This window comes from Macaca fascicularis, chromosome 3 (assembly GCF_037993035.2).
Source record: "Macaca fascicularis isolate 582-1 chromosome 3, T2T-MFA8v1.1".
Classification (NCBI taxonomy): Eukaryota; Metazoa; Chordata; class Mammalia; order Primates; family Cercopithecidae; genus Macaca; species Macaca fascicularis.
The window spans coordinates 128,935,187-128,947,500 of NC_088377.1; the positions used below are offsets into that span (position 1 = coordinate 128,935,187).

A 12,314-nucleotide genomic window follows, 5' to 3' on the forward strand; every position below is an offset into this window, starting at 1 on the left:
GAGCGGATCACCTGAGGTCTGGAGTTTGTAGACCAGCCTGGCCAACATGGTGAAACCCCGACTCTACTAAAAATACAAACATTAGCCGGGCTTGGTGGCAGGTGCCTGTAATCCCAGCTACTTGGGAGGCTGAGGCAGGAGAATCGCTTGAACCTGGGAGGTGGAGGTGCAGTGAGCCGAGATCGCGCCATTGCACTCCAGCCTCAGGGACAAGAGCGAGACTTCGTCTCCAAAAAAAAAAAAAAAAAAAAAAAAAAACCAAGTTAAGAAAACGCAAAAATAATAATTAACATTTTTGTTTATAATACTATGAGATAAGTAAGATCATAGTAATACTATGATCTATATCTACATCTATTTATCTCTGTATAATATAATATGCTATGATATAGTCACTGAAAACAAATAACACGTGGTTTTAAATTATCCTCCAGCCCAGCATTTTTTGTGGTACTGATTATACTTGCTTGCTGTGGGAATCTCCGCCGTCAGGTGCCTGCAAATTACATTCTCCTGGGATTCTTTGTAAGTAAACCTTGTCAGCACCTGTTCTAGTTCACCTCTGAAATATATTTTTGTCGCGTTATTAAATTCTTTCATTTTATTATGGAAACTCTTCCTGTGGAATAATACAGATAGAAATTATGTGTGAAGCGTTCTCTTGGCGGAATTTTGTTTGTAATGAAGTAGTAAACTTATGAGATGGTATCACACCCTTTGAGCAGATTAGGGGATCTGGGGATCTGGGCGACTTCGTGCCGGCACATTTGCCTCTGATGAGGCCACCTGGGGGCGCGCACTCCCGAGCCTGGGTTACACTTCAGGAACAGTTAACCTGGCTATTGCCGGACCCCTCTCAGGCGCAAGTACATTTTGTTATGGAGAGTGGTTTCCACGTCTAGTTCACAAAGTCATGTGCAAGAAGTTTATATTTCTTTATTCTTGTAAAATGTATTTTATTTCTTCTTCAAATCCCACTGGGAGCAGAACCCATCTCGGAGCGAGGTTCTCCCTCATTTCCACAGCTTGCATCTCAGCTCACGAGGGCTTTTGCAGCACCGCAGAGTCAGGGGCTGAGAGGGCTCTCCTGATCCGCGGCCTGGTTCCCGGTCCCGGGTTCCGGGTTCCCCAGCGCCTCATTGTGGTGGCTTCCACTCACAAGGCCTCGCCACACCTGCCCATTTTCTGTCGTTGGTGCCACCCTGGACCACAGAACACTGGGTGGCTCCCTTTCTTGTAGCCAATTCCTTTCTGTGCTGCCCACAGGAACCCCAGGATCGTGCCAGCTCTCAGCAGGGACCTGAAGCTCCTAGATTTTTCTAAACCTGAATAGAACTCGAATTTCCACCAGTTTCCCCGCATTCCAACTCAGGGCTTAGCTGCCCAGAGGTCACAGGGCTCCTCCCCAGTGACCTGGCATCCTTCAGGAGTCAGGCGGAACAGTCAGGCCAAACCTCTTGCCTCCCGGGGGTGTGGCCTCTCTGAAGCTCACAGATAGTAACTCCGAGAGTGTTTGGGTCCTCTTACGAAAACCCAGAACCGTCTCAGTATGATTCAGGAGGGTGTCAGCAAACAGTTCTTTTTGGAGAAGTCTCTCACCCTTGTCGCCCAGGCTGCAGTGCAATGGCACGATCTCGGCTCACTGCAACCTCCGCCTCCCGGGTTCAGGCGATTCTGCTGCCTCAGCCTCCCGAGTAGCTGAGATTATAGGTGCACGGCACCTCGCCCGGCTAATTTTTGTATTTTTAGTAGAGACGGGATTTCACCATGTTGGCTAGGCTGGTCTACGAACTCCTGACCTCAGGTGATCCGCCCGCCTTGGCCTCCCAAAGTGCTGGGATTACAGATGTGAGCCACTGCGCCTGGCCAGCAAACGATTCTTTTTTTGGGAAGGTTGGCATTTCTACCCAAGCAGTGTTGATCTTTCTTTCATGGGAAGATTTATTTGCCAATTGATTTATTCCCCATCTGATTCCAAATCAGACTTGAGGTGGCTTACAAAAATATCAATAATATAAAGATAAGATCAATTAATGGAAAAATCTGATGAAAGGAAAAATAGGGTAGAAAAAGTTAATGGTTAGATTCGTGGACAAAATGCGTCAAGTCCTATGCTCGTGTCTGGAGCCTAGGTTTGGTTCTGCGCCCCCTGGTGGTCAAAGCGAGCGGGAGCACGTGACCGTCGGTGAGACTCAGCACCAGTACTGTGTAGCGACCCTGGGGATTTACATGCTGGGAGGAATAGCCGGCTCCTGAGGCTGGAGAAGACTAGCTGCCCGCTGTTCAGGTTTGGACATTTCCTCACCTGCCAGAGCATGGAGGAGCCTTCGTTAGCTGGTGTGGGTACCCTGCTCACTGCCCAGGCCAGCAGTGGGGTGTCCCAGTTCCTGCGCTGACAGCAGAGATCACACTCAGAACGGGGCGGGGCTGGAAGCCAGACGGAGGCGGGAATCTGGGAGCCGAGACGGTGGGGAAGGGCGACAGGAGGGCGTGCTGGTTTCCCAGAAATGTTTGAGTTTTTTATTTAAACATTTTAAATGGCCTTAACGTTTATTACAAGAGACAAAAGTTACTGGTCTCCAAGGAAGCTCTCATCTCTGAGGTTTTGCTGTTTATCTCAAAGCAAGTAACGGCTTAAGAGATATTATACAGGGGTAAAGCATTTGTTATGTCTTCCAGACTTAACGTCATGTCCAAGGGTTAGAAGATATATAGGAAAAAGCCCATTTCAGAAAAGGAGTTGAGGGAAAAAAGGAAAACACATTCACTGACAACAGCTTTTGTCCCATAGAATTTTGGCCCCTTGAGCCCATGTTCTGAGCTCTTGAAGTCTTCAGACAGTTGTGACTTCCACGGCCTTTTCCTACTCTCCCTTCCGCTCTTTCCAAAACCGAAATCCGTTTTCCAGCTTGAAACCATTTCCTCTTCTCTCTCCCTGTCTCCTCTCAGTTGCTCCCAATTACACATACAGTCACACATCTACATACACAACACACAGTCACACATTTACACACACAACAGTCACACACACCCCACACCGCCTCACACCATTCACACCACACACCCTCCTCACACCACATACACACTCACACACACACCACACATTTACACACACCACTCATAGCACATATGCAGTCACACACACCACACATTTACACACACCACTCAGCACATACACACAGTCACACACACCACACATTTACACACACCACTCAGCACATACACACAGTCACACACACACCACACATTTACACACACCACTCAGCACATACACACACAGTCACACACACCACACATTTACACACACCACTCATAGCACATACACACAGTCACACACACCACACATTTACACACACCACTCATAGCACATACACACAGTCACACACACCACACATTTACACACACCACTCAACACATACACACACAGTCACACACACCACACATTTACACACACCACTCATAGCACATACACACAGTCACACACACCACACATTTACACACACCACTCAGCACATACACACACAGTCACACACACCACACATTTACACACACCACTCATAGCACATACACACAGTCACACACACCACACATTTACACACACCACTCAACACATACACACACAGTCACACACATCACACATTTACACACACCACTCAGCACATACACACACACACCACACATTTACACACACCACTCATACCACATACACCACACACACATGCACGCTCACACACTTACACATATTACACAGACACAGAGGCACACACACCATACACACCTCACTCACAAACTCACACATACACCACCCACACCACACACATGCATACCTCCTTTATGTGCTGCTGGAGCTGGAGAAATAGGAAGCAACTGATCCAGTGTAAGAGGAAAAAAGTCATCTGGAGAGGAAGGTTGGAAGCGAGCACATTATTAAATATCATTTGTATGGAGACTAGATACACTGTTTTCCCTATAATGGAAATAGAGACAACCTACTTCATTAAGTTGTACAAGGTAGAGAATCAGGCGATTACCCACTGGGTTTGGAAATGCCAGACAGGCGACCCAGGACTTTGGGGACTCCACTTCTTTCCCAGCCTCTGCTCCCAGCCATCCTTGGCCAGCGGGAGTTCAAAGCCCTCTCTCGCAGGCCTCGTACTAGGATGTGCCTTCATTTTTACCCCTGGAGACTGGAGGAGTCTTTCCTGGCTCTGCCTGTGGACCAGTGGGTCGGCCCAGTCTCTGGATTTGCCTCTGGCAGAGCAGCCTTGGGGCTGGGCATGCCTTTAGCCCTGTGGCCACTGCTCTGTCGTCCTCACGCCTTGGCAGGTCTGTGGGCCTGGGCACAACCTCAGTGCCTTTCTTGGTCTCATCCTCCAGCCTGACTGCCCACTGGCTCTCAGCCCCTACCCTTACCCACCTTTCCCCGCACCCCTGGCTCTATCTGCGTGATGACAGTCCTCCTAAGCCCGGGGCTGGCACCTGCAGGTGCAGCTCCACACTCTGCTCTGCCAGTATCTGCCCTCCAGCCCCATCTCCGGCACTGGGAAGACCTTGGTTCTCATCCCATGTCTGAGGTTGGAAGGCTGTCCCTCAGGTGCCGTGGAAAGTGTCTGTACCCAGAGTGTTATGAAGCTTAGATATCACATATCCTGTCCTGATGAAACATTGATACTGTGTGGGTGGCCCCCTTTGATGAATGACAATATGGTCTACAAATGAACCTTTTTACCTTGGTTTCTACATTCATAATTAATACATATTTAATTCACTGAGTATGTTAAAGTTACTACAGTGTTCAAAGAAATGTTTACTAATACTTTTCTCTTGTCCATCCTAGGGAGGATGTTACGGAAATATTGAATTCTGTTTATTCCCCATAGTCACCCTGTGGCTGTGTGTGCCAGGCGTGCATATTCCCCCTTGCTCCCTAGACCCCGCTCGGAAGCACACCCCTCAAATCACCTCTTCTGAATTCTGGGCCTTGCCCCCATGCCTCGGGAAGCAGGCTTCTGATTTATTGTGAATTTTGTTTTTAGACAGCTCTTGAAGGTCTGCTGCTAGGAGCCATATCAGTGTGAGTCTTTGATACACATTTCCTTTGATTTGTGTGTGCTTTTCTTGGAATGTATGTGAACAATAATCACAGTCTCTGGTTTTAGTTTCTACAAGGCCGAGGAAGTGTTATGGGCAACAGCTGCAACCACTCTGGTGACACTAGCACTCACTTTGTTTGCTCTACAAACAAAAGTAGGTATTATTGAAGGGAGTGTGCCAGGTATGTCCCTTTGTCCCCGAAACATTTCCCTATGCCTCCCCCTGCTCTCTCAGTCCTGGAGGTCTCACCTTCAGGGCCCTCTTGCCTTTGGGCTTTGCATGGACTTTGGCCAATGGGGAGTCCCAGCTGGAGACAGAGGCAGGAAGGGAGAGGTACTGATTCCCATGGCTTCCTCCCAGTGACAAGTTCTTGTTCGGCTAGCGGTGTACCTTAGCAAGATTCACTGCCTATCACAAGATGGCTAACTCAACACACCTTCTGGGCTCCTGTAACTGCCCCCTCTCCTTTCCCCTTTTGGGCCTGGGACTGGTAACAGCTCTTTGGCTGGCTGCCAGCCTAGCTTACTGCACTACCCGTTCTGGTTGCCTGCAGACACTTCTGTGGATAGTTCCTTTACAAACAAACCCTCCTCAGATCATTCTATTTGAGTGTGTCATCTGTTCCTTGCTAGGGCGCTGACTGATACAGGGAATTTAAAAATTTAAAAGTTGTACAGTTTACCAGGCTCCAAAATGTCAAGATGTCCCAGAGGACATCTCATAATTCGAGATTATTTCAGTTGAACTGTGAGATGGCTCAGCCTCTGTCCAACCATAGGGTGTTCTTGAGACCTGATGCAGCATTTCCTGTGGCCCCTCCTTTCAGTCCTGGTCAGTTTCCTTTTGTAAAGAATGGGCTGGCCTTAGTCAGGTAAATAACTTACACAGAAGGGAGTGCATTTCCCAAGCTGTTTGGCAAACATCATAAGGAAGGTCTTATACACATGCTGAATTTTAGCCTTTTCCTGGTGGAAACAGAAGTGTCAGAGAGACAGAAGGATCTACTAGATATTTAGTCAAACTGTATCAAAAGTTAGAGATTCAACTTTAATTGATGATGAGATCAGTATTTGCCATCTTAAAGCTGGTCATTTGTAGATACCAGCCGATTTGTACACAGATAGGCTTCCTTGCAATGAGTAAGGTGGGCCACTGTTGAATGCACAGATTTCTTAAGCCATTTAAAATACTCTAAGATGGCTGGGTGCTGTAATCCCAGCACTTTGGGAGGCTGAGGCAGGCAGATCACAAGGTCAAGAGATCGAGACCATCCTGGCCAACATGGTGAAACCCCATCTGTACTAAAAATAAAAAAATTAGCTGGGTGTGGTGGCACGCGCCTGTACTCCCAGCTACTCAGGAGTCTGAGGCAGGAGAATCACTTGAACGCAGGAGGCGGAGGTTGCAGTGAGCCGAGATCGTGCCATTGCACTCCAGCCTGGTGACAAAGCGAGACTCTATCTCAAAAAATCCTCTAAACTGCCAGAATACTTTTTAAAAAGCCCATTAGTATTTTAAGTCACGGGTAACCTATGACCTGGATTCAGGGGAGTGAATATTACATTGCAAAGTTTTTTTTTTAATTGTTTGTTTATTTATTTTTGAGACAGGGTCTTGCTCTGTCACCCAGGCTGGAGTGCAGTGGTACAGACATGGCTCATTGCAACCTCTACCTCCAGGGCTCAAGTGATCCTCCCATCTCAGCCTCCCAAGTAGCTGGGACTACAAGCATTTGCCACCACCCCCGGCTAATTTTTAAATATTTTATAGAGTAGGGGCCTCCCTATGTCACCCAGGCTGGTCTTGAACTCCTAGGCTCAAGCAATGCTCCTGCCTCACCTCCAAAAGTGCTGGATTACAGGCATGAGCCACTGTGCCTGGCCAGAAAGTATTTTAAAGATGGCATTGACGTTGATGACTTTGAAAGGCAGCTGAACCCATGGTCAACCACATTTTTTCCCTTTGTTAAGTTATGTGTTGGGGATGGCAAAATTCAGTTCAACCACAACCCAAGGGATGCAGAGGAAATGTAGGAACACAATGAGTCTGAGTTTTTTCATGAACCCCAACTGTCGACTTAGCCGGGAGAAAATTAACTAAACGTCCATTTGGTTTAACTGTAATTGGATCTCACAGTTGAAGCAGTTCCTTTGGGCTGGGTGATAGTGTCATGTGGATACAAAATGCTCAGCTGTTCAGCCTCCCTGTCTGCCTGCCTTTCTCTCTGAAGTGGGGCTTGGGAATTTGGGATGTGGCTGTGGTTTGTGTGGGCTCTTGGCACTGGCCAGGAAGGGAACGGGGTGAGGTTGGGGTGTGGATGCTATGGCCCACCATTGTTCCTGGATGACGTCACCTGGATCCCAGAGTGACCGCATGCTCTGTGGGCCTCTGAAGCTGACAGCCCACCACAGGTGTGACTTGGAACCTGTTATCTCTTGGGCTTGGTCAGCTGACAGGGCTCCCCACCTGAATTTACCTCACCCCAGTTATCCTGCCTTAATGATGGGGGAAATGAAATAATTAGGAAAATACTCTTGCAAGAAAATATACTGAATTACAGGCTCTTGTTTGTCTGCATAATCTAATTTTTTTAAGGCCAGAAGATAAATATCCTCTTTCTTAAGAAAACCTTAATCTCCTCAGGCTGATTTGGGTCACTGATTTATAAAGACAAAAACAAAAACCACATAAATGCATTTCCAAATTACAAAAGAATCATTAGCAGTAACTTCTGAAAGTTTAGTATATACTTTTGTTAAAGTATATGCATATAAATGTGAAAAAGATAGCCAGTTAACACCTTGGTATGTTTCACTCCATTAATGTTTTCTATGTGCATGCTTTTGAACATATAAATGATTATATGATCATCCTATACCTTCAAATATGCATCCTACTCATTCAATGTATTTTTATTATGGGAAATTTCATATAAGTACAAAAATAGAAAAATATAATGAACCCCTAGGTACCCATTACCCAGTTTCCAAATATCAACTCATGGCTACTGGCATTTCACGCATACTTCTACCTTTTTCTCCCAGTCAATATAACACTTTTTATGTAGCATTTTTTAGTGGTTGGAGCTAATGTATTTTCATGGTTCTTGGAATTGATCAGGGTAAATTATTAGCAACGGGCCAGTTTCTTCTATGGGGTATAAGATGCATCTTTAAACATCCTAAAATGTCTTATAGATGATAACTGAGTTGTTTATGCTGTTTATATTTCCTCAGTGGGATTTTACCTTGCTAAATGGAGTGCTGTTCGTTTTCTGCTTCGTGCTTTTAATCTATGGAATTATCTTAATCTTCGTGCGATCATATGTGAGTGAGATCTTACTGGGAAACCTCAGAGAATTGTTAAACATATAGATGAAGTGCTGGTTATGTTAGTCTGGGTCCTCTGAGAAGCAGACGTGGAGTTGGGGATAAGCGCGCAAAGATTTTAGTAGGAGAAATGCCTACGAAAGAAAAGGGGCAGGGAGCCAACAGCTGGGGGAGCTGTCAGACCATGAAGGCATATCAGGCCTCGAGTGAAGGAGAGGGAGGGGAGGCTGAGTGGGAGCACACGGCGTGGTCTGAGGGCGGCTCAGCAAGGCCATCAGGAAGTCCCAGAGCTAAAGTCAATCATCAGGGTGGTGACGTGTCTTCCAGGGAGGGCCCTGCTGCTCCCAGCAAGGACTGAGAAGGGGGAAGCATGGCCTAAGTGCAAACTGCAATGGGTTGCACAGCACAGCAGCTGTGCTTGTGGTCAGTTCCATTCTCCTCCTGCTAAATGAAGGTTTGTGAGACAGATCCTAGTGGCCCCCACAGTGGTTGTTAGGAAGTACCATGGGCAGAAACTCTGGCATGTGAACATTGAGCCACAACCCTAGACAGTTGTTCTTCTCCAAGAGGGTCTTGAGGTGAGCCTACCCATGAGGGCAGGCCAGATTCCTTCTCCTATATTTGGGTGCTGCTCGTTTGAAGTACCAGGAGTGGAAAGAAAGACTTGTTTGGGCCTTTCTGATAGCAGCCTAGAGGAGGCTCCTTATTTTCCAATTCTAGCTTTTTTTTTCTTTAATGTATTCATTGAATTCTTACTAGATATTGGACATAGGCCTATGTGTTTTTCACAAAACATCACATTAAATTCTGACAACATTCCTGAAAAGTACATAGCTCATCTATTTTATAGATGAGAAAACAGACTCAGAGAAATTTAATAATTCATCTATATCCCACAGGGAGTGAGTGGCCAGGGTGGCACTGAGGCCAGGTCAGGGCAACTCGAGTGACCATGCTCTTCCCACCTCATTGCACAGTCCATGGACTGACTCTGAAGGGCTGTAGAGACCGAGAGGTGTGATGTGGCCTGGTGCTGGCAATCAGTCAGTGGCTCCTGTGTGGAGGCCAGATCTACTGAGAGCTGGTCTGGGGCCTGGGACCCTTTTGACTAAAACCTTAAGGCCAACTTGGTCCCAATGCTGAACCAAGGAGTTTCTTGGGCGACAAGTGAACTAGTTACACGATCTTTAGACATACACAGAATCAACAGTTCTTGGTGTTATAAATGACCCCATAGGCTTCGAGCTAGGAAGGTGGCACCTGCACTTTAGAGATAAACTCAAAGGCATCACAAAGATGGGCCTTAAAAGGCCCCAGTTCTCCACTTATTAATGGCAGCAGAGATATTGGTAGTAATAATGCAAATATTAGGTGGGTTCCATAAGTCTTTACAGTATAACTTAGGTGCAGTTAAAAAACTCTTTCCCACTAGATAGATAGATCTTAGTTCCCATTCTAAATTTTCTGTCACAAACATCTACAGTCTTGCATATGTGTTTAAATGGAAGGCTTTGTTGGAGCCATTCCCTACGTCTACATGCTTGTTGGACTTTGGCAATTTTGAAACATTTGGATTCCAGTGATCAGGTGTTTTCTTGCTATTAGCTCAGTCTGGAAATACTGTGTCTCCCAGACTGTATCACTGGCTTCTGATTGTCTTCACCAAGAAACTATCCTTGGTGAAAGCTGGCAGTGCTTTGCCCACCCCTCTCAGAACCAGCTCTCTCATCCTGAAGAACTCTTCAGGATGCTGGTGCACTCATCACCTGAGCAGTATATACTGTATCCAATATGTAGCCTTTTTTCAGATTTTGTACTCCATTTTTTAATCCTCTTCCCCAATAGAACCAAGTCATTTGGCATTTAGACTAGTTCCATATTCTGACTGGGGCTGTTTGTGTTGCAAGGAACAGATACCACTCGGACTAGCTTAAGGCAAAGAGCCAGAGAAACTCATAGACCTCCTAGGTGGGAAGAAGAACTGGGATTCCGAGGAATGGTTAAAACCCTGCCTTCCTCTCTGTGGCTGAGTTGACTAGCCACCTCTGCTTATAGCAGTAATAGTGCCAGCACGCGCTAAAGATACAACAGCCTCTGCTACTTGGTTCCCTCTATCCTGAGAATTGATTTCCAGCTGGCTTAGTGCATCTGTCTAAGGCCACTGACATATCAGAAGTCCCTGATCAGTCATCAGACTCACTGTTTTTGGAGCTGGGGTCTTCCACTGCTTGTCAATCAGCTCTAGCTAGGATGTGTGAAGGTCACTATGACCCCAAAGCTTCCTGTTCCTTGAACTGAGGGGAGAGGGCAGATTCTCTAGAAGGACTATGTATGTGGATGGGGCACAAAGTGAAATACATCTAATACATTCTACTTGCCCTACCATGCATGAGACATTTAGCATGTACTTGGTGAATATTATTTGGCATGTTGCAAGCTTAGTTTTTATTTGCTTGCTCATTGGAATTGAGTGGGTGCTGTTGACTAAAGAATGCTATCATGGACTTTAGGGACTTAGGGGAAGGGTGGGAGGAGTGTGAGGGTAAAAAGGCTACATATTGGATACAGTATATACTGCTCAGGTGATGAGTGCCCCAAAATCTCAGTAATCACCACTGAGGAACTTACCCATGTAACCAAAAAGCACCTCTTCCCCAAAAGCTATTGAAATAAAATAAAATTTAGTTTTAAAAACAGAAAAGATGAATTCCCCCACAGATTCAGCTTTCTTGATATTGGTTCCTTATCTGGCAGCGGTGACCTAAGTGACCCCTTTCATTATTCCAAATCTTTTTCTTCATATACAACCGTATCCTTTCTCTTTGCAGTGGCTGCATCTATTGTATGCTGGACTCGGAACTGTGCTCTTCTCATTCGTAAGTCCATTGCTCCATCTCTTTGGTAAAGAATGTGATATGTGCAATGACAAGCCCTTGTGCTAGGCCTGGAGTCACATGGGGTTAGGAATTCACTGGAAACTCTTCAGCTCCTTTTTAAAGGATCATATTTAAAACCATTACCCTCTGGAGAGCCAGATGGTCTTCCCAATCCATGAAAACATCACTTTTGTTGAAAGAGTGAATATTTCAGAAAAGAATAAAGAATTATTTATAAGCTTTGAAACTTAGTGTAGCAGGGGTGTGGTTTCTTTTTTGTTTGTCCCTCCAGACCAGTTTCTATTCTTTCACAATAGAAACTTCTCCTAGAGAACTGGTGGAGGTCACTGCTAATGTATCTGGGAATGTCTTTCCTTCCATTTAGTCCCATCTCTTGCTGTCGTATCTTTAAAACTATTTTAAGGAATGTTTTATTTAAAAAGTAATACATGCACACATTTTAAAATTCAAACAACATAGAAGATTATAAAATGAAAATTAAAGTCCCTCTCTTATCCCCTATCTCTAGAAGGAAGAACTGTTAGCAGTTTCTTGGAATCCTTTTAGAATTTCTTTACACATAGGCACCATTTCTTACACAAACTTAGCTATACTATGTATAATGTTCTGCCTTTGCTTTTTCACTTAAAAATAATGGCCTCCACATATTAGCAGACCTGGGTCCAACTAATTTTTTTTCAAGGGCTGCATGGAATTCCATTTCATGCTTTTATCATATCACATCTTTCAGGGTTTTGTTGTTTTTGTTTGTTTGCGACAGGGTCTTGCTCTGTCACCCAGGCTGGTGTGCAGTGGCATGATCATGGCTCACAGCAGCCCCATCTCCTGGGTTCAAGCAATCCTCCTAGCTCAGCCTCCCCAGTAGCTGGGCCTACAGGCACATGCCACCACATCTGGCTGATTGCATTTTTATTTTTAGTAAAGACAAGGTCCTGCTACGTTGCCCAGGCTAATCTCAAACTCCTGAGCTCAAGTAATCCTATCTGCCTTGGCA

General features: G+C 45.6%; 1 protein-coding gene across 1 annotated transcript in view; it reads left to right on the forward strand.

Moving 5' to 3' along the window:
- Positions 1–12,314, forward strand: part of LOC107128671 (protein lifeguard 1) — a 26,094-nt gene that overhangs the window by 11,901 nt on the left and 1,879 nt on the right. The window contains exons 5-9 of the mRNA XM_015444646.4: positions 435–525; positions 5,037–5,074; positions 5,160–5,247; positions 8,331–8,420; positions 11,252–11,299. Of these exons, the coding sequence (XP_015300132.3) occupies positions 435–525; positions 5,037–5,074; positions 5,160–5,247; positions 8,331–8,420; positions 11,252–11,299 (355 nt within the window). The remainder of the gene's footprint in view (positions 1–434; positions 526–5,036; positions 5,075–5,159; positions 5,248–8,330; positions 8,421–11,251; positions 11,300–12,314) is intronic.